Source organism: Leptodactylus fuscus, chromosome 5 (genome assembly GCF_031893055.1).
Source record: "Leptodactylus fuscus isolate aLepFus1 chromosome 5, aLepFus1.hap2, whole genome shotgun sequence".
Taxonomy (NCBI): domain Eukaryota; kingdom Metazoa; phylum Chordata; class Amphibia; order Anura; family Leptodactylidae; genus Leptodactylus; species Leptodactylus fuscus.
Window position 1 is genome coordinate 114,102,113 of NC_134269.1, and position 23,696 is coordinate 114,125,808.

At 40.0% G+C, this 23,696-nt stretch overlaps 1 protein-coding gene across 1 annotated transcript in view; it reads left to right on the plus strand.

Moving 5' to 3' along the window:
- The first annotated feature begins 2,717 nt into the window (after positions 1-2,717).
- LOC142204947 (cadherin-related family member 4-like) overlaps positions 2,718-23,696 on the plus strand; it is a 54,257-nt gene continuing 33,278 nt past the window's right edge. Inside the window, 11 exon segments of the mRNA XM_075276280.1 lie at positions 2,718-2,768; positions 2,770-2,890; positions 3,774-3,923; positions 5,652-5,835; positions 9,525-9,606; positions 15,536-15,658; positions 16,853-16,956; positions 17,844-17,989; positions 18,163-18,342; positions 22,522-22,613; positions 23,199-23,309. Of these exon segments, the coding sequence (XP_075132381.1) occupies positions 2,718-2,768; positions 2,770-2,890; positions 3,774-3,923; positions 5,652-5,835; positions 9,525-9,606; positions 15,536-15,658; positions 16,853-16,956; positions 17,844-17,989; positions 18,163-18,342; positions 22,522-22,613; positions 23,199-23,309 (1,344 nt within the window).

Consider the following 23,696-nt stretch of genomic DNA (forward strand, 5'->3'; position numbering starts at 1 on the left):
TGAAGGTGGTAAAAAAAAAATGGAAAAAATGACAGACGCAATGGTGTGACGGTTTTGGAAACAGCATTTCCGCTGCGCATATTTTCCTACAATGTGTAGATGGAATTCACTAGACGTTTACGCAACGTGGAACCCTGGCCTAACAGTTTTTTGATTGTTTGTCTCTGCTGACAAGCTGGGCACAATGAACTGACAAATCTCTGGAAAAATTGTAGTATTAGAACCTCAAACACATGACCATGTGAATTGTCTTTGTCCTGATCATGTGTTTTTGCCCACTGACCCATTAATTTTTATGTCTCCATATACATGACCATGTATGGGGCTGTGAGCCTGGGGCAAAATTCAGGACAGGTATTAATTTCTTGAAAATACATTAATGTAATACTGAAGGGCTAAAAATACTTGCTACATCCCTTGATAAACTCCTTGAGGGGTGTAGTTTTAAAATGAGGTCACCTCTTGTGGAATTTCACTTTACTGACCTGTTCAGTGCTCTGCAAAAGCAACATGTATTAAATATATTCTCCAGGATGTAATTAGGAGAACAGTGCACTCTGTACGCCACCCTCTAGAGGGCAGCCTCCTTAACATCATGTATGACTCAGTTATAAAGTCTAATTAATCATGATGTGGATTTAATTGCCAAATTAGTATTTCTATTCCAAAAGGAACAGATTCCCAGCTATGGACAGCGCTGTTTCAGTCTATTGGGCCATCCTCAGTATAGCGTAGGGATACTGATTTAGCAGAGTGAGAGACTATAGACCAGGGTCAGGGGATAATCTTACACATTAGGGAGAGTGTGTGCCTACATAGGCAGTACAGAGACTTACAAGTCATTCCTGCTCCGCTAGGGATTATGGGTAAAAAATATGCAAATCTATTCTCCAGGATGTAATTAGGAGAACATTGCACTCTGTATGCCGCCCTCTAGAGGGCAGCATCCTTAACATCATGCATGACTTAGTTATAAAGTCTAATTAATCATGATGTTCCAAAAACTAGTCAATCTAAACCTACACTCCAAAGGCTAAAAAGTACAGTACTCCATCCCTTCTAAGTTATTTTGGGTGCCCAAACAGCAGTTTATACCCATATATATATAACTTTTTTGAACCTGGGATAACCTGCTTGAAATTTTAGGAGCACTTGTCTCTTTTGACACAAAGTGAACACAACATATAGGGCACTGACAAGGAGTATTTAGTTAAAAATATTAATTTTCACTCTTTTGCACATTTATGTTTGGGAAATACTCTTTGGTTTATAATGCTCACTATTCCCCTTTATGAATTATTTGCGATTTGTAGTTCCAAAAATGAGGTTATATTTTGGGGGTCAATATTTATTTATTTTATTTAATTTTATTTCTGAGCCTCTGCAATTGTTCACCAATGCAGTGTAATAATCAAAGTAGGTCTCAAATGAACATGGTGCTCCTTCACTCCTGAATCGTTATATAGGGTGCTTCTAAATTGGGAAATAGAGCGTAATGACTGGAGACCTGACTTTTCACAATGCTACAAGCTGGGCATGACATATCAGGCACTGAAATAACATATATCCTGGGAAATGTTTATTTGTATTTAGCACCATCTGCTGTTTTTTTTTAAAAGCATCTCTTTAAAGAGGACCTTTCACCACTTTTGGGCACAGGCAGTTCTATATACTGCCAGAAAGCTGACAGTGCGCTGAATTCAGCGCACTGTCGGCTTTCCCGATCTGTGCCCGGTGTGAAGAGCTTACGGCCCGGTACCGTAGCTCTTCTATGGTCAGAAGGGCGTTTCTGACCATTAGCCAGGAACGTCCTTCTGCCTCGCGGCGCCAATCGCGCTGTGCTGTGGAGCGGGGACACAGCTTGTCCGTAGACTAGCATTATCAGGAGCGGGAGGGGGCGTTCCTCCCGGCTCCACAGCACAGCGCGATTGGCGCCGCAAGGCAGAAGGACGTTCCTGGCTAATGGTCAGAAACGCCCTTCTGACTGTAAAGCGCTACGGTACCGGGACCGATAGCGCTTTACACCGGGCACAGATCGGGAAAGCCGACAGTGCGCTGAATTCAGCGCACTGTCAGCTTTCTGGCAGTATATAACACTGCCTGTGCCCAGATATGGTGAAAGGTCCTCTTTAAAAATGATCACTATACTGTCAATAAACGTTTTTGAGTCTTGAGGTTTCCAAAATGAGGTCATTTCTTGGTATTTTCCATTGGACTGGCACTTTCGGGGCTCTGCAAATGTGTCATGGCAAGTGAACCCTCCAAAACCTTAATGGTGATGCTTGGCTTCGATGCCCTGAGGGTTCCCAAACAGCAGTTTTCATTCACCTGCAGATTATTTCCATATCCAGTTTTGAGAAAAATAGAGCATGTCCTATAAGGTGTTTTTAGGCCATATCCTTAATGTGTTAATCTCTATCCACATGTAGTGTTCTATAACTTGCTGTAGACAATCCATTCAGACATTTTCCCTTTGTACTTTAGGACACTCATTTTTCTGTTATCTAAAATTACTAATACTTTATAGACTATTATTTTATATACATCAACTTCTGTAGTTTGTTTCCGCCTTCTCTTTATGCTAACTTCATGCTTCTTACCATGAAGGAAGCACCGCACCTAGAGAAACATAGCAACGTCAGAGTAAACAAGTATGAGCCAAGTGTACACATTTTCTTATTGGGCTCTTTTAATAATCATGTGCATGTCACACTTATATGTTTACTTTAGATCAGTGTGAAAAGAGCAGCAGTGTGTTACACAAAGAGTGAGGAAGACACAGCAATTCCCATTAAGACTTTTTGGTTCATATTTATTGCATATGCCAGACCTTCTCTACTTTAAATGATGGTTTTAAAAGAAATTACATCAACTCTTTTCATATTTGCAGGTAAGTAAGAATCTGTGAAAATGTGTCTTAAATTTATTGATCATATAGATTTTGTAGGTTCCTAACATTGGCATGCTTCTAGCAAACTTTGGCTATCCAAAAATCTTAGGATAGATTTTATTTTCTATGTTATTTGGAATAGAAAAATCAGTAGTGACTATCGATGACCATCAGCTTCCCAGTGTGATGCTTATGCCAAACAATTTCCAATGACTTTGAAGACAGTAGCCAGAGGCATAACCTGGAGCTCCTTGGCCATGTGTCATTTACAATATCGGTGCAATATACAGTAAAAGAGTTTTTTGGCACCAAGGCCCAGATGTGACTGCTATTTCTATACCCCCTGACAATGAAGTTATGTCCAAGCATGCTTGGTTTTTTAGGTGTTGTGTGTAGTTTGCGTACCCTTTAACACCTAGTTTTTTGCTTTAACTTGGACACTTAGATCATTTCTAAATTTACATTTATGTGGGACAATTCAACAAGTTTACTTGAAATAAAGATAAATGTGCATTTAGATTGTAGAATTTATTTAAATGTATTGAAGAGTTCCACACTTTTTTGTTTGTTTAAATATCCTAGTAAGTTAAGTGTTGAAAGTACCAGCATGACTTGGATGGAAATAATTAATTCTTCTAAGATCATTGAACAGGGAAGGTGACAGAACTGGAGTTGAACTTAAAGGGTCACCAGCTTTAGGACCACCAAAGCGTGAACATTTATTCCAACTTTTTCTAATGTTTGCACAAAATATTTCAGCATTGTATTCCCTAACTGCATCCATAGCAATCAGTTGTTTTTTTGTTTTTTGTTTTTTGTTTCACCTCCACCATGTATTTTTATGTAATTAGGCTATAGTGAAATTTTATGTTCACATTTGCAGGGATTTCTCAAGTAATTGCATTGAACTTCGATAAAGAATCTCCATTACGATTACCTGAAGGCAAAACTGAAAATCAAGAAATTGCTAAGGCTATAGGATCTGGTAGAACTTACCGTATAGTCAACTCAGTGCCTTTTAACATTGACCCAAGTAAGAATGTATTTTATTTCATTTTTACCTACCCATTAATAGCTGTTTCCATTGTAATGGATATTGAACAGTCTTGAGCAATCAGAAAATAATGTATGGGGGGATTCAGAAGCTCTGGTTTCTTTCCCAAAAGCAGTCTTTATTGCAGCAGACAAGCTTAAAGGTACAGGTAGTGCTGCTCAGCAGCTCAGCATGTAAAATACAAACAAATGAATATAAAGACCTACACCTCTCCGGCGGCTTACTAAACGAGTTATTCCCTCACTAACCAGGGGGATCAGCCTACTGCTGACCTCCTAACAAACAAGGTTCACAAGTAAACAAGGGGTACATATACCCGGCCCTTTAACAGCATCCATTTTTGGCAGAGCTTTCCCAGACTGGTTGAGTGTGTGTTTCAGTCTCTCTCCTCTCTCTTTCTCTAACCAGCACACCTGTGCTACTTACAAAGCCCTGCTGGTCGGTTCCCAAGACTGGAATGGATTGCCCTGCAGGACTGACCTGAACTTTACTCCAGTCCGGGACCTACAAGCTAAACGCCTGTACATACTGCAACAGTCTTGGGGAAAAATAGCGGTTCTCCCACACTATACCTCTCTCCACTTCACAATAGATAGAATGTTTTCTGTATCATTTTTATTTTACAATGTATCATGTAATTGCATAATTTAGTTACATGCAAAATGGTTGCTTAAATATGTATATATCACATTTAATTTTCTGATTATGGGGATAACGTCTATCCTTAGGGAGAGACCACCTTCTCAGGTGTGTGGAGACTTATACAGACATAGTTGCTCCACTGCAAAGGAACATGGGAAGAATATGCAAATCTGTCTCCCAAGATGTAAACAGGGAGACAGTGCCTCTGTGATGCTACCCTCTATAGCAAGCACCCTGAACAACATGCCCGACTTCCCAGAAGTCTTCACTGCATGATGCGAGGTTATAACCAAATCAATATCTCAGCTACGGACGGCATCGTTTCTGTCTCTTTGGACTTCATCAGCGCAGTCTAGAGAGAATTGATTTGGTTTAAGTGAGAGGCTGAGAGACCAGATTATGGGGATAACGTCTATCCTTAGGGAGAGACCACCTTCTCAGGTGTGTGAAGACTTATACAGCCATAGTTGCTCCAGTGCAAAGAAACATGGGAAGAATATGCAAATCTATCTCCCAAGATGTAAACAGGGAGACAGTGCCTCTGTTATGCTGCCCTCTATAGCAAGCACCCTGAACAACATGCCCGACGATTACGCCTGCTGCATGGCATAAAAAAAAAATATTTCAAACTTGGGAGTGTGCAAATCTTTAAATTCCATTTGTGACAAGATTTTTTTTACAAGTATTGTTTTTATGCTGCCCTTGCCACTTTGTAAATGAAGGTATAGCTGAGGAATACTAGATACTGATTATTGGCCTGGCAGATTGACCAGTTTTCTGACATAAATGATCATTGAAATTTACAGGTTTTCACTTCAGCAAAAAACTGGTCAATGGAGCTACAACAGTAGTGTGTAGACAGGCACATTATTGCAGCACTGTAACAGAATAACTGAAGTAATTGAGTAGCTAGAGCGTCAAGGGATTTATTAGGCTTTAATAAATATTTTATCACAATGTTCGGTATATATATATATATATAGTCATAAGCCTATAAGTGTGCTTCACCTTATATGTAGATTTTTGGATGTCTACATTTCTTTATTTCTGCTAATTGTTTTTTAGTTAGTGGAATCATTACAGCTGCTAAGGATTTTGATTTTGAAGATGGCACACCTAACAGATATGTTATTAGTGTCACATCCTCAAATGGACTGTTAAGTACAGACTCAGGTGACATTACTGTGATTATTGAAAATGTTAATGAGCCGCCAGTGTGCGATTCAGATTTTCGGGAAAAAAGAGGTAAGTGTTTAAGTATTTCTACTTCTAACTTGCTTTCTTGAAAGAACACTGTAGATGTTATATTCCTGAACTGTAAATTCTAAGAATACTAGAAGGTATTACAAAGTTTTGCATGAATTACGTGAATGCTTTCATAGTGTGCAATGGGTTTTCCAAGTGATTTCTGACCTTCCTAATAATTTATTGTTGCAACAGGTTTTTTTTCTTAAAGGGATTCTCCAGTTTCAGACAAATATTGTGAGACAAATCTTGTTTGTATAATGAAAAGTCATACAATTTCCCAGTATACACTGTATGGGCTAGTTCACATGGGGCAAGAGGGGGCAGATTATGGCGCTGAATCCACGTCATAATCCGCCCCTTCACAATGGAGGTCTATGTAGACCACCAGGCTATTTTTTTCCGTGAGCGGCATGTTGCCCCTCACGGAAAAAAGAAACGAGCTGTTCCTTCTTGAGGCAGACTCCGTGTCTGATTCAGCCCTGGCGTCTGCCTCGCAGCAGCTTCCCGCGTCACTCTCGGGGCCAAAATCTGCCAATACGCTCCCTGTGTGAACGGGACCTATCAATTCCTCACTGGTTTCTAGATCTCTGCTTGCTGTCATTCGTTCTGCTCTCTTTACAGGTGCATGGCTGTTTGCCAGGCAGATATCTTATTACTGTTTGCTGACTATAACAAGTTGTGCACCTGTGTGTCTATCACATAACCATGGACTGCTATTTATTCACTGGTAGCAAGCAAAATGAATGTCAGTAAGCAGAAATTAGAGAACTGTGAGCAATTTAAAGTTTATTGTAAAATTGTATAATTTTTCATTAACATTTGTCTCAATATTTATCTGAAATTGAACAATCCATTTAAAAAACACTGGTCCCTCAAGTTACAATATTTATTCTGTGATGAGCATTGTAACTTATGATCATAATGCTATGTAAAACTAATAATTTGTTACAAAGACCGTAACATTTCACCAAAAACATGTCCATTTCAAAAGACTGAAGAAAAAGCATTGTATAATTAAAATGTTTTTTCCACAAAAGCAAGTTATTCCCTAATTATAGTCCCTCATTCTCTATGGATAGGCAATAATTTTCTTTAGATGACCCCTTTGCAATATCCATCATTAGGGGTAGTTCACACGGAGTAAACTGGCGTGTAATTTTACACATGTAAAATAAGACTCCCATTGACTTCAATGAAAAAAAACACGCCAAAATACACGTGTAAAATGTCATTGAAGTCAATGGGAGTCTTATTTTACATGTGTAAAATTACACGCCAAAATACATGCCAGTTTACTCCGTGTGAACTACCCCTAATAGTACAGCAAATAGTATAGAGCTGAGTGGCTGCCATGGCCACAGGGATTCTGCCTTATAACACAGCAGAGACCTGGTCGTAATGCCCGTGTTCAGTGCATTAACCCTTTGATATTGACCTCCAAACATAAAAAATGCCTTAACTGTGGTGGTCCCAAAGCTTCCATCACTTCTTCAGCTATACAGTGCTCGTGACCTGTATTAACTACATATCAATTGAATCTTGTTTGCCACAGGCCTCAATAGGTAAATAGTGATTTCTTCATAGACTGCAATACAGTAGTAATCGATGGGATAAGCGATCTAAAGACCGTAGATTCAAGCTCCCTTGAACTGGGCCATAAAATAACATTTTAAGAAATATATAAGTAAAATTCTAAATATGTAACAATTCAAATCTTCCTCCTTTTCCGAGATCTCAAATAAATATAAACAAACAAAGTATGCATCCCCAAATTCCTGAGCTATAAACATATGAAAATAAAAACAAAATGGCCAAATAGTCGTTTTTTTTTGCCATTTTACCTCCCATAAAAAATTAAATAAAAGCAATCAAAGCTACCAACATTTGCTATAATGTTCTAATTAAAAAGTACATCTGCCCCCCCCCCCCATATAAGAGGCCTTATGCAGCTCCATATACAGCAAAATAAAAAAGGTACGGGTATCAGAATATGGAGACTTCATGAATTTTTTTTGTTGTCACAGTTTTGGATTTTTGTTAAGGTTGTGGGGAATCACTCAGGTAGATGCTTGTAGCAGTGCAGGAAACAGGGACACAGACACTGGATTGCACACAAGTTCAGGCTTTATTCACATGTAATGCATACACTGCTTTTGCAAAGCCACAGGATAAACAAAACAAATCCTTCTCGGCTGAGAAAACTAACTTAAACGTAAGGAAACCTTTTCCCTGACTATACAGGAGACTGGCTACCAGTCTCCCACCTTGGCAACAACAATGGGTGGCACAGTACCTGCTTTGGAGGTCAGGTCTGGACAGTTCAGCTCTGTCACTGTGGTGCCACACCGCTAGTCTTCACACTCAGACTGTTATTAGGGCCTGATTAGTCAGCGGACCTCCCTGGTGTGAATCTTTACCATACACTCCTTAGGTGCCTGGCTGGAATATACCTGTTTTCCCAGACCACACCCTTCACTCTCTCACAAGGTGTTGACAAAAACTATGTACATTTTGTATTACCATAATCCTAATAACATGCACAATACAAGTATTAATCTCTGATTCTACCACATTCTGAAAATGTTTCCATCATCCCAGTACATTGTATGAAATACACTGATCAAAAAATAAAAGGAACACTCAAATAACACATCCTAGATCTGAATGAATGAAATATTCTCATTGAATACTTTCTTCTATATAAAGTTGAATGTGATGACAACAAAATCACACAAAAATCATCAATGTAAATCAAATTTATTAACCAATGGAGGCCTGGATTTGGAGTCACCCCCAAAATTAAAGTGGAAAAGCATACTACAGACTGATCCAACTTTGATGTGATGTCATTAAAACATGCCAATATGAGGCTCAGTAGTGTGTGTGGCCTCCACGTTCCTGTATGACCTCCTTACAATGCCTGGATATGCTCCTGATGAGGTTGCGGATGGTCTCCTGAGGGATCTTCTCCTAGACCTGGACTAAAGCATCTGCCAACTCCGGGACAGTCTGTGGTGAAACGTGACATGCTGAAGGCACTATCAGGAGACAGGCCAGTACACCAGGAGATGTGGAGGGGGCTGTAGGAAAAGCCATCAAACAGCTCTGTGAACAGAAAAATATAAAAATTATGGCTGGTGGAAAGTGGGAAATAAAAAATATTTAATCAAAAAGTGGCTGCAGCTTGAAGGGCAATATAACTATAGCAGATCCTTATATCTTAAAGTCATAAAGAACTCCTAGGAGCTCAAAATCACTTTCTATTGTGGTAACGGGCTTTTCAGAGTCCTGAACCATATACATAGTGAACCCAAAAAATAACATGGTGTCCAGCTCATCCTTGCACAGGCAAAGAGAAGTACAGAACATGTCACTCTGAATAATGCTGCAGAGTGTCACTAATAGAGAGCCAGTCAGTACATGTACTGTACATACTTTAGTTTGCTGTAAATCAGCTTTTTCAAGAAAAAGCAGACGCTTTATGTCAGTCACAAATTAAAGACCATGAATCATTTATTTCTGGAAGCAAGGTGTGCATTACATGCACATAAAATATAAGAGGATTGCAAATCTGACAGATAAAGGTCCTGCCTAAATTGTGATATCAGGGCACTGTGCAACTTGTGATTTTTCTGAATATTTATAAAAGATATTTGAGTAAAATTGCTTATTTTTCTCTTATCTAGTAAGTAGATCGATTGATGAAAATTTCCCAATGTATACATCTATATATAGTGTGCCAGCAAAAGATCCTGATGGAGACAGCATGGTGGTAAAATTTACTTTATGGATTCACTGGACTAGTGGACAACTTAAAGGGGTATTCCCATCTCAAGGACCCAATCTATACTAGTCTCTCTATATTATAAAAATGAATTCTTGTCTGTCTGTCTGTTCTCTAATGTGAACAAATGACTGGACCGATCTTCACCAAATTTGGTACAGAGATACTTCAGATATCCGGGAAGGTTTAAGACAAGACTCCAACTCGCTCGGACGTACCGTTGCTGAGATACAGCATTCCAAACACAGTGCCCCCCCCCCTTAGCCAATACAAACCTGCAAGACTTTCACTCATATTCCAAATGCAATACACACGGTCACTCCACATGCACAATACAACACTGATATCCAAACTGAGATACATGCATCAGAGGATTAGATACACAGATCAGCACACAGTATCACACGCCAGAGGATTAGATACACGGGTCTGCACACAGTCCCACACACCAGAGGATTAAATATGCACTTCTGCACACAGTTCCACACACTGAAGGATTTGATACGTGCGTCTGCACATGGTTCCACATGCCGAAGGATTAGATACAGGCGTTTACACACAGTTCCACACTCCAGAGGATTAGATACGCACGTCTGCACACATTTGTACACACCATAGGATTAGATACATGCGTCTGAACAGAGTACCACATGCCGTAGGATTAGATACACGCGTCTACACACAGTTCCACACTCCAGAGGATTAGATACGCGCATCTGCACACAGTTGTACACGCCATAGGATTAGATACACGCATCTTCACACAGTACCACATGCAGTAGGATTAGATACGTGCGTCTACACACAGTTCCACACGCCGAAGGATTAGATACACGCCTCTTCACACAATACCACACAGGGAAAGATTAGATACGTGTGTGTGCACACAGTACCGCACTTTGGAGGATTAGATACATTCCTCTGCACACAGTACCACAAGCCAGAGAATTAGATATGCGTCTCAGCACACAGTATCACACGGGGGAGGATTAGATACGCGCGTCTGCACACAGTACCACACGGGGGAGGATTAGATACACGCGTCTACAGACAGTACCACATACCATAGGATTAGATACGCGCGTCTGCACACAGTACCAGATGCCGGGGGATTGGATACGCGTGTCTACACACAGTTGCACACGCCATAGGATTAGATACGTGCCTCTTCACACAATACCACACAGGCAGTGGCGTAACTAGGAATGGCGGGGCCCCGTGGTGAACTTTTGACATGGGGCCCCCCCTACACCAAAGATCTCGACCGAGTCCCTCCTACGCATTCCTGCGTGCTCTATTATGACCAATAGTGGACCCTGCACACAGTATTATGTCCCTTAGAGGCCCCTGCACACAGTATTATACCCAATAGTGGCCACTGCACACAGTATTATGCCCCTTAGTGACCCCTACAGGACTAAATACTGTCACGTCACCGCTGACCACTATACCAGGACAACTGTGGATAAAAAAAATCTGGTCATATGCATTACAATTTAGTAACTCCATGTGCCTTATATTAATAGAAGTTAATCCCATCATGTCCCTCACATTAACCCTTGTGTGCCTCACCATAAGAGTTACTGATATGTGAGAGACATGGAGGTAATAATAAAGTATCTTCATTACTATTACCCCCATATGTCTCACATATCAGTAACTCTTATGGTGAGGCACACAGGGGTTAATGTGAGGGACATGATAGGGTTAACTGCTATTAATATGAGGCACATGGAGTTACTAAAACAAAAGTAATCACCCCAAATGCCTGATATTAATAAATATAGTAAGCCCAGTACCATGTTTCCCCGAAAATAAGACATCCCCCAAAAATAAGGCATGGGGGGAGGTTTTGTTAAATTGCCTAATATAAGGCACCGCCGAAAATAAGACATCCCCAAAAACACTGCAGCCGGCAGAACACTGTGCACGATGTTCCATGTGCACAGGTATGCCGGCTGCTGCCTCTGCTGTGATACCACTGTTCCTGCTGCTGTAAGATGAGCTGGGAAAGCATTGTATGCTGCGGGGAGTCCACTCTCCCAGCTCATCCCACAGCAGCCGGAACAGTGGTATCACAGCAGAGGAGGCAGCCAGCTTTCCTGTGCACACGGAGCAGCCGGCTGCAATGCCTACTAAGTGAGGCTCTCCGGCACAACCGCCGGAAGCCTCGCTAATCTCTGCTAAGCCCCGCCAACCACTTACACCACCGTGACCAACAGCAGCACCAGCGTTGCTATGAACATGGGGAAGGTAACTAGCATACCTCCCCACCACCACCACCACCTCTTGCACCACCTACAACCGGCAGTCATGCTGGCACTCCGTTAAGGAAGCGCCGGCATGACTGCCAATTGTCCCCTGCTCCAGCCGCTCCATAAGACATCCCCTGAAAATAAGACAGGTCATATATTTCAGAAGAGAATTTAATATAAGACACTGTCTTATTTTCGGGGAAACAGGGTATGTACCTGTGTATCTTTAGTTTCATTTTCCTGGAGCAGCTTCTTCTTCCTCTCCTCTTGAGTGCAGGACGGCAGGAGCTCGGCAGGGATAAGCCCCGCCTCCTGGGCTCTCCTCAGCCCTCTCATTGATGGGCAGAGGACAAGCAGAGAAAGGAAGGGGGGAGAGAGGGGGAACGTCCTGAAGTGCTGAGAGGAGCCAGACCTGCAGCTCCTATGTGTCAGCCGTTGCTGCAGCTTCGGGGCCCCCTGTTGGTGGAAAGTATTCCACCAACAGGGGGCTCTGATCATTATACTCGGGGGTCCGAAAAGACCTCCGAGTATAATGATAGCAGCGGTAGCAGCTGTCACCGGGCCCCTAATGTCCCGGGCCCTGTGGCAGCTGCCTCTGCTGCTATGGTGGTAGTTTTTGCCACTGCACACAGGGGAGGATTAGATACACGTGTCTTCACACAGTTGTACACGCCATAGGATTAGATACGTGCGTCTACACACAGTACCACATGCCGTAGGATTAGATACACGTGTCTGCACACAGTACCACATGCCGTAGGATTAGATACGCGTGTCAACACACAGTTCCACACCCCGGAGGATTAGATACGCGCGTCTGCACACATTTGTACACGCCATAGGATTAGATACACACATCTGCACAGAGTACCACATGCCGTAGGATTAGATACATGCATCTACACACAGTTCCACACTCCAAAGGAATAGATACGCGCGTCTGCACACAGTTGTACACGCCATAGGATTAGATACACGCGTCTGCACACAGTACCACATGCGGTAGGATTAGATACGTGCGTCTACATATAGTTCCACACGACAAAGGATTAGACACGCGCCTCTTCACACAATACCACACAGGGAAGGATTAGATACGTGTGTGTGCACACAGTATCACACTTTGGAGGATTAGATACATGCCTCTGCACACAGTACCATAAGCCAGAGAATTAGATACGCGTCTCAGCACACAGTATCACACAGGGGAGGATTAGATACGCGCGTCTACACACAGTACCACACGCCAGAGGATTAGATAAGCGCGTCTGCACACAGTACCAAATTCTGTAGGATTAGATACGCGTGTCTGCACACAGTACCACATGCCGTAGGATTAGATACCCACGTCTACACACAGTTCCACATGTTGTAGGATTAGATACACGCCTCTTCACACAATACCACACAGGGGAGGATTAAATACGTGCATCTGCATACAGTACCACATGACGGAGGGTTAGATGTGCGCGTCTGCACACAGTTACACATGCTGAAGGATTAGATACGTGTGTCTGCTCTAAGTGCCACACGGGGGAGGATTAGATACGCACATCTGCACACAGTTCAACACGCTGGAGGATTAGATACGCATGTCTTCACATAGTACCACCGCCAGAGGATTAGATACGCGTTTCAACACACAGTATCACACGGGGAAGGATTAGATATGCGCATCTGCACACAGTACCACACGCCAAAGGATTAGAAACGCACGTCTGCACACTGTACCACATGCCGTAGTATTAGATACGTGCGTCTGCACACAGTTTCACACGCCGGAGGATTAGATACGCGCGTCTGCACACAGTACCATACGCCAGTGGATTGGATACATGCGTCTGCACACAATACCACATGCCAGAGGATTGGATACGTGCATCTGCACACAGTTCCACACACCAGAGGATTAGATAAGCAGGTCTGCACACAGTACCACATGCCGTAGGATTAGATACGTGCATCTGCTTACAGATCCACACACCAGAGGAATAAATACACGCATCTTCACACAGTTGTACACGCCATAGGATTAGATACACACGTCTCAATACAGTACCACATGCTGTAGGATTAGATACACGCGTCTACACACAGTTCCACACACCGTAGGATTAGATACGCGCCTCTTCACACAATGCCACACAGGGGAGGATTAGATACGTGCATCTGAACACAGTACCACACTTTGGAAGATTAGATACAGGCCTCTGCACACAGTACCACATGCCAGAGAATTAGATACGCGTCTCAGCACACAGTTCCACATGGGGGAGGATTAGATACGCGCATCTGCACACAGCACTACACGCCAGAGTATTAGATACGCGCATCTGCACACAGTACCACACGCCAGAGTCATTAGATACGCGCGTCTGCACACAGTTTCACTTACTGGAGGATTAGATACGCGCCTCTTCACACAATACCACACGGGGAGGATTATATATGTGCATCTGCACAAAGTACCACACCAACAAGGATTGGATACTTGCATCTAAACACAGTACTACACAGGGAAGGATTAGATACAGCTTTACTCCAGGTATCCATAACAACTAATCACGGGTTTTTCACTGACATTCAAAATGAGATACATATAATCACATGACGCTTATGGACATACACACACACACAACATACAAAATACATCAGTGCAAAATTTGACATTTCTTATGGGGCCACTACACAAACATAAAATGTAATATACCCGTGCAAAGCCGGGTCCTCCCTCTAGTATCTTATATACAGTAAATTGAAGTTTTCCTATATATATTGCTTTAGCAATGCTTCTTTGTTTTCCTGCTATGTGAGATTATCCCACCCATTGTTTACACACATTTCCATAGAGCCAGACCTGTGTGACAAGACAGATGATGTCACTCACTGCCCTCACTGTTATCTACAGCTCTGCTGTCAGCTAATTGTAGTTTGCTGATAGCACACTGTCTGTTATCTCTCTATGTAAACACACAGATAACACTGAGTATGTTTAGTAACATGCATATTATTTGATCAGCATTTATATTACATTTCTAAAATCATAATAACTATTGTGAAACTTCATAGTGTACTTTTCAGTAAACTGGGGGAGGTGGCTTTTACTGTTTGATACGGAATATAAGAAGTGAGAAGAAAAGACAGCAGGCAAAGCTGCTGAAACAGATGGAAAAACCCCTTTAAGTATACTGTCTACATATATATAATAGTTTAGCCTTATAAAAATCCTTGTTGGCTTTGTGGTTTGCTCCTTATATTGAATTAACCTTTGAAAATCAAGAACACTAATTGACAATAATGACACTAATTGAAATCAAAAACAAGAAATGATATTAATAACTTTTCAGTCTTCTGCATTTTACCAGTGTATGGTGTTGGTGCTATAAACCCTTATTAAAATATTGCCTGCAGCTATGGTCCTTTATGACTCAATTTCAAATTTACTAAATTGATGGAGGATGGGATTTGCAATTTTTGTATTTATCACAATAGAAATTCAATAGAAAACTAGTACAGTACATTGCCTAAAATCATCATTGCAGAATAAACAGTCCAGTGTACACTTCTGAAATTACATAATGGACAAATCTGATGTAAACTATTTAACTGATCTTTTTTTTTAATTTCTTATTGTCAACAAAATACTCTGTCTTTACTCACAGTACACTATTCAGGCTCAAGCATCAGGACCTACTCCCAATGGATTCTTTTTTGATGTGGATAAAAACATTGGATTTGTATTCCGAAATGCATCAGAACCTCTGGATTTTGATGCTGGATATGAGGTGAAGTTTATTTATTTATTCATGACACTGTATGTCCACATATATAAAAAAATTTGTCTTACAATGTAAAAAAAGAAAAAAAGAAAAAAAGAAAAAAGGATAATAGAATTAATATCCAAATATAAAGATTAGTTCATGCTATTTATATTGAGAGAGTCTTTAGAGATCACTGCTGTCTCTAATGCTAGGTTCACACCAGCGTTCGGGTTGCTGTAGGAAAGTATATTTAAATGTAATCTTGAGAGGTATTAGGGATAGAGATACTATCATCTTCTTGACTCTCTACCTAAAACTCTGCATTTTATTAATGCTCAGAATATTTGATGACATACTATTATATTACATATTATTGCTGCTTTTATAATAAGTTATTTGTATGGCACATGATATTATATATTTACATTGCATGCATTCAATTTTAGCATCAAAGGCACATGGTAAAGTACATTTTATAAACAGTCAAATAACCAAGAAGCCTCCATTCACATCTGCATTTGGGGAGTCTGCTTGGGAAACCCCCAAATGGAAACCTATATGTATGAAAAAGGAGTTACCTAAGGAAACCACACAGGGCCCATAGACTATAAAACTGAAATACAGTATTCCCCAAAAATGACCTGCATTAGCCAATAGAAGCCTCTAAGTCTTTCACTCATATTCCAACTGCCATACACACAGTCAAATGTCCCTTATCAGCCAATAGAAGCTTGCACGTGCTTAGTCTGCACATGAACACAGCTTTACTCCAGGTTTCTATAACAACCGATTGCAGGTTTTGCATTGATATCCAAACTGAGATACACATGATCACATTACGCTTATGGGCCAATGTAAATGTGCAGGTTCTTAAGTCTTGACATACACACAGCTTTACACCAGTTTTTTTTTCCATAGCCACACTCCTGCAACAAAACACATGGCTGCTGCTCGAGCTAATAAAGACTCTCACCAGACCCATACCTCTCCCCAATCAGTGCAAAACTGGTAAATTCTTATGGGGCCATTATACATACAAAAAATGAAATCTACTTGTGCGAAGCTGGGCCCTTCTGCTAGTTACATATTATGTTCAGTAAATCTGACAATGAAACTACAATATCATTGTTACTTGTATCTGACAAATATTGACATTCTTCATATTTAAATTACATATTTATTATTCTCCTAACGATTATCTTTTTTCCCCCCCATAAGGAGTTTAGGCTCTTACTGTCAGCAACAGACCCATATGGACTTTCCTGTGAAGGAGGGCTTGTTATTTATATTAAAGATTTAAATGATGAGCCTCCAATATTTGTGTAAGTTTACTTGGGTGGGATAAGGCTCAGCTAATTCAGTATTTGTCAGTATGTGTCATTTAAAGGTCAGGTTGTTTTTTTTCCACCATAAACTGGCCTATTGTGGAGGATGAAATAATTTCCTGTCCATTGTTGCCCCATGTAATCTTTCTGCTGTAACAAAGTGATGTCCTAAGTGTTTGAAAGTATAAAAAGTGAATTAACTGAAGTAGTCACAGTGGGTGGAGGGCAGCTTCAGTCTAGTCACACTGTCCTCTTACTAATCGCACCTCCTGGGTATGAGTGGCATCTCCCTAGTGATGGCAGGGAATGAGGGGACCATGAGGAACATGTTACTCAATCCTAAAGTTATATTTTGCTATATCTGTACATCCAATATGGAACATTTAAGACAATAATTATTTAATAAGGTTAGATCTAAAATAAAAAAAACACACAGAATGTGCACTGGTAACAAAGTACAAATGTCTTGAAGATACAAATACAAATGGCAAGGTATTATCAATATAGACACAAATATATTAGTACACACACATAATATGAAGTATTACCTGAGAAACCATGAAGGTTCAATACAGAGCAATGTAAGCATATACTGTACTTGGGTATATACAGTAATTGGAATCAATATGATACTTTCATGCCCCTAAGTATGGAAAAACAATAAACTATCCATTAATTACAGTAAATAGGAAAGATGGAGACCAAGTTACTTCTAAAACCCTTTCACTGATAGTCAGAAAGCCAAAGACATTAGACATAAACTATAAGGTCTGAGTTGGATGCCACTCCTTATTCCTTTTACATTGCTGTTTTCTTAATGCCTTTGGATAGTGATAAAACTAATAATTTACACTGTTGCTACATTATTTTTGTTTCCTCTATAGCAAGATTGAAAATGACACAATTTATGTACCTGAAAATACACTTATTGGATCCATCATAGAAGTTTTTGAAGCAAAAGATAGAGACGCTGGAAGTACAATCAACTATGGCTTTCTAGGGACAACATCCTTGTTTGAAATAGACCAAGGTATTTTTTACTTTTATTAGTAAAAATTAAATCAAAATAAAAAAAAACTGTCAAAATACTCATAAAGTGAAAAAGTAATATCTATAACACATATATAGCAATATGTAAACCCAAATGGGATTTTAAACATCCGCCTTCCAACACAATTGATTGCTATATGCATTCTCTTACAGTTTCTGGTGCATTAAGTTTCCTTCATCCACTGGATTATGACAACCCTGATAACCCCCCAGCATATTCTTTAATAATTTCTGCTACTGATGGCGTTCATACAGATAGCTATTACATTCATGTTGTTATAGAGGATGTGGATGAGCCACCTGAATGTGATCCAGCCTTTTCTACAGGGACAGGTATGGACCTTTTGTCATTTTAGGTTTATGGATCAGCTGAAAGTGAATCTCACTATTTATTTCTATTTAAATAGGATGCCCTATCTACCTAGACTTTCCCCCCTTTTTGAAATTTAGCTCCCCATAGTATGTAGGTATGAGTTCAATAAATCCCCACAATTTTGGAGAACTGCTAGCATCTGAACATTAGAGATGAGCAAACAGTAAAATGTTTGAGGTTCGATATTTGTTTCGAGTAGCCCCTCAATATTCGACTACTCAAATCAAATATCGAACCCTATTATAGTCTATGGGGGGAAAATGCTCGTTTCAGGGGAAGGCAACGTTCGATCAAATTATACTTACCAAGTCCACGAGTGAGGGTCGGGCTGGATCCTCCATGCTGTCTTCTCCTTGCAGCGTCCCCGCGGCGTCTTCCGGCTCTTCATTAACTCTGCCAGGCATCAGGCCTGAGCAGAGCCGACTGCGCATGCCCGCACTACAAGTGGACATGCGCAGTCGGCTCTGCCCAGGCCCGATGCCTGGCAGAGTGAATGAAGAGCCGGAAGACACTGCAGGAAAGCTGCACGGAGAAGACTTCTAAAGGTAGGAGAAGAACCAGCGTTGATTGGCCGACTGTATAGCATTCGGCCAATCAATGTTGGTTCTGCATCGAACTTTTACATTCGAACAGCAAGTGGTACTCGATCGAGTACGAGTATTTTGAATACCATAGTATTAGATCGAATACCTACTTGATCGAGTACTACTCACTCATCTCTAAACATTACCCCTTCAGAACTGTATTACATAGCATACTTCAGTTCTCCAGAGCAATATTTTTACTGGGTATTGGTTCTCTGCTCTGGGATCTCACAGATCCCATCTTATATGGTAAGTGAGTTTGGATGAAGACAAAGGTCCATCGAGTTCAACCAATATACCTGCAGTGTTAATCCAGAGGAAGGCAATAAACCCCATGAGTCTGATGCCAATTGCCCCACGTCAGGGGAAGAAATTCCTTCCATCTCCGGCAATCAATATAAAACCCTGTTACAAGTTGTCTTTACCAAAAAAAATCTAAAACCTGTAACCTGTTATATGTTTCTGTTCAAGAAAGGTGTCCAGGCCCTTTGTGACAATCTCAGCCTATATTGCTGGTAAAATGTTCTCTTGGACAAAATAAACAAAAGCAGATAGTGTGGTATGTCATTTCCTAGTATAAATCAATAAATGAAGGGAAGAGAAAAGAAAAATGACTAAAACATATCTTTTAATACAAATGATTAAAACTGAATCAAAATCCAAATGATAGGTGATGTAGTGCCCTATTAAAATGACTACGGCCTCAAATTGAATATATCTATGATGCTATAGGTAATGGGAAGGTGACATATTAGAGAATCCCATGCCTACCGATGTAATTCTCAACCTCCTGCTGTCTCACAGATTCTGGCAATGTGGTGGGAATAATAGCATAATTAAGTAGGAAACTCTCATATCATATACTGTATAGGTTTCTTCTCATGTAAACCATCAACTAACCACAGTGACCCTGGTTGCAGTATGTGCTTGGGATTTTGATCCAGTCTTATTATATTGTATTAAAAGTTATGTTTTAGTTGTTTTTCTTTATATTCCCTTCATTTATTGAAATGCTCTCTCCTCTAGACGTAGAAGATGTCCCCTTGTTACTGCATTTGTACGTTGTGATTAGATCTCCCTGTAGTAATTTTTTTTCCAAACTCAATAACCCAAATTTGTTAATCTGTCTCTGTATTCCAATTCATCTATTCTTCTAATTTTCTTGGTTGCCTTTCTCTGTGCTGTCTCTGATTCAGTTTTGTCCTTTTTGTATACTGAGGTCCAAAATTGCGTGCAATGTATGACCATTATAGGAATTTGTATAGAGGCATAACTATATATATTTGTGCCTATGCCTTTTTTGATACGTCATAATTTATTTAACTTGGCTGCAGCTACCTGGCACAGGTCACTAAAGGTAAGCCTACTGGCCACCAAAATCCTCAGGGACACCACTCCTCACAGTAGTGTCTATTGCGCTGTACTGTGAGAGTGGGTGTTCCTTACCGCCCAGTATTCGTCCATAGTACCCCATAGCATCATCGCTGGGTGGTAAGGAATGCCTCCTCTGACAGTACAGCGCAATAGACACTACTGTGAGGCACCGATGGCTCTTCAGCAGGGGCACAGAATGGAAAAGCTTATGGTGCACTGAATTTAGCGCACTGTCGGCTTTCTAGTGGTGTATTACACCGCATGTGCCCGAGGACGTGAAAGGTCCTCTTTAAGTACATAACCTCAGAGCAAAGGGAAGGAAGAAGGTAAAAAAGAGCAATGGAAAATTAAATAAAATATAACCTTTATTATTTTACTAAAAAGCCTAATTGTCCATAGAAATTAATATAAGAAAAAAAAGCGATGAATGACTCCATTGGGTGAGAAGCCCCCTTATCCTCACTTCTGATGGATAAAAGATTCATTAATTTTGTGCTCCACCATATGTTATGCTTATTCAGAATACAGATCACAGCAAAGCAGAGCTATAGCTCTGCACTTACCAATGGCTCTGTCACCAATGTCACCGTCCTTAGATGGTCGCAATGCCCCACATTCTCATAAAGGATCGCAATATTTCAGGTCTGAAGTCACTTTGGTGTCTACCAGAAACCTCTGACAAACTTAGGCTTCTGAATAATAAGGCATCTTCCTGCAATGCCGTATAGCGGCAAAGGCCGAATAGCCTGGGCAATAGCGGCAATCATTGAATATGTGGGGATTGCTTCCCTTTGTCCTGCAGTTACATGTTTCTTTTAAATGGTGTGCATTGCAGTGGTTAGACAAATATTATTTACTTGGGGAAACCCTATTGAATAGCGGTGTCGGAGTAGTAATATATGTGGTAGTATTAAGTAACATAATCATACATATTATTTCTTCAACCAAAATGAATAACCTTATGTATTAAGTACATTAATACTTAAGGTACTTAATATGTAATATGTACATTAAGTACATAATAATACATATTATTTATTCAACCAAAATGCATAACCTTTTTCTTTAAATTATACTTCTTTTGCCTAGTCTCTCCTAGTCATTCTTTCAACTTTGTTAGATGCCCCTTGTAATATTCTCCTATTCTATTCATTTTTGATTACGTTACAGAATTTAGTATCATGTGCAAAATAGAAACCCTTCTCTGTAAACCATCTGCCAGGTCATTAATAAACATATTAAAAAGGGGACCCAATACAGACTCCTGTGGCACGCCACTGGTGACTGTGACCCAGTCTAGGTATTTCCCATTAATAAGCTCCCTCATCGCCGCCTCCATCTTAATGGATATATAGCTCCATCATATATAGTATATAGCTCCATCATAATCCACAGTGGTTTTCAGACATTGTCAGTCACTGTCCCATATAGGGCTCACAATCTTCCCTATCATTATGTCTTTGGAATGTGGGAGGCACACAAGAAGAACATACAAACTCCTTGCAGATGTTGTCCTTTGAAGGATTCAAACACTGGACTCCAGTTCTTCAAGGCTGTAGTGCTAACAACTAAGCCACGCGCTGCCCATTTTTATAATGTCATTTTGGGGAGCATAATGCTTTTTGAAAGCTTTTTAGAATTTTTTGGGGGGTCCAGTACGGCATAAAAACATGAACTTTGACATTGTTTTGATTTTTTAATGCCATTGAACATGCAGGTAACTTTGTATTTGTATTGCTTGAGTCATTATGGATGCAAGCATACTCAATATGTGTATGCAACACAGTGCACTACCTATGTCATATTCTCACAGGCAATTTATTAGGCTGTACCTTTGTACTGTCCTGGGGGCCTTCATTAGGCATCAGACCCCTGTGATCTTGTTCGTAGTAGTGCCGATTCCTACAGGAGGAAGCATTCTCTCTCCAAAACACTTTAGATGCCATGGTTGCCATTGACACCATCTAATCTCCTTCACATATAGTATAAAAACACCATCTAATCTCCTTCACATATAGTATAAAAACAAAGATCAGACAGTACAGAAAAACTAACTAATACAAATGCTAGCAGTAAGATGTTTGCATACCAGAGCGTATTTATGATTTTTTTTTTTTTTTTTTAGAAAACTGAAATATCTACTTCATATTTTATAATATTAATTATTTTTTTCTCTAACAGGCATCACATTATCTGTTCCTGAAACATTCCCTATATTGACAAAACTTTACACTGTTCTCGCTAAAGATCCAGATAGAGGAGATGATGTTACAGTATGTTTTTTAATCTTGTTTTAAATATCTTGTTAAAAGAAAAAAGGAGGTATCACATTTGTGATTAGAGACAGGAAAACTGGTTCACAACTATCAAATGTGTCCCTAAACAAACTTTTGTGATTTGTTTTGGGCGAAGCGATAAAATGGCCACTGCCACGTGAAACATTGGGAAGAAGCACAAGAGGACATACAAAAAAAATGCATTACTACAGAAAATATGGATAGATATATGAGAGGATGATAGTATAGGAAGATTTAGACAGACGGATTATATAAAGAGATCATAGTGACAATCTTTACCTGTGGAAACCTGCAGATCCTATAAACTATAATGGAGTCCCTTTCTCTCCTCATTTTCCAAGTGGAGTGGAGGGCAGACTCCTCGAACAGTCACAAAGCGCTAGTGTGACCATAGCTTTAACCAAGTGATTTATCAAATGTACCTTCATGTGTGTAGCCATACTAGGAAATACATTTTTTTTATAATTTGATAATTCGATTTTATTATTGATATTAAAATATACAGAATCATATTTCTGACACATAATAACTGTTTCTTTATTACATAATTTCTTTGCTTAGTTTGAAGTCAGTCATTCTTCCCTTCAGTCGGAAGTCTTTTTTGTATTGAATCCTGATTCTGGCATTATCTCTACAACTGCTAAGCATTTGGATTATGAATCAGACCCAAAGGTATGATAATGCTTCCATGTCAATATACTGTATATTTGTGCTAATTACTAACAGTTTTGTTTTTTTTAATTTGTTTGTTTTTATTGGAAGAATAACAATAACAGAAGTAACAAAATATATACAGAACATTCAATATAATAGCAGACTGTGATGAAAGCAGTGTAGAAATGAACAAGAAGCAAAGTGTGGAAAAGAGAATGAAGATGTGTACCATAACACAGTACATACAAATTGTATCAGAGTGTGAAATACAATATAAACAGAAATGTCTACTACAGAACTGTAAATAATGCAATGGGAAATAAGGAAGCATTAAACATCAGCATTAAACACTCCCTACAAGTAAAGTGCACTCTTGGATATTGCAGATATTCAGAGAAGTTCCGA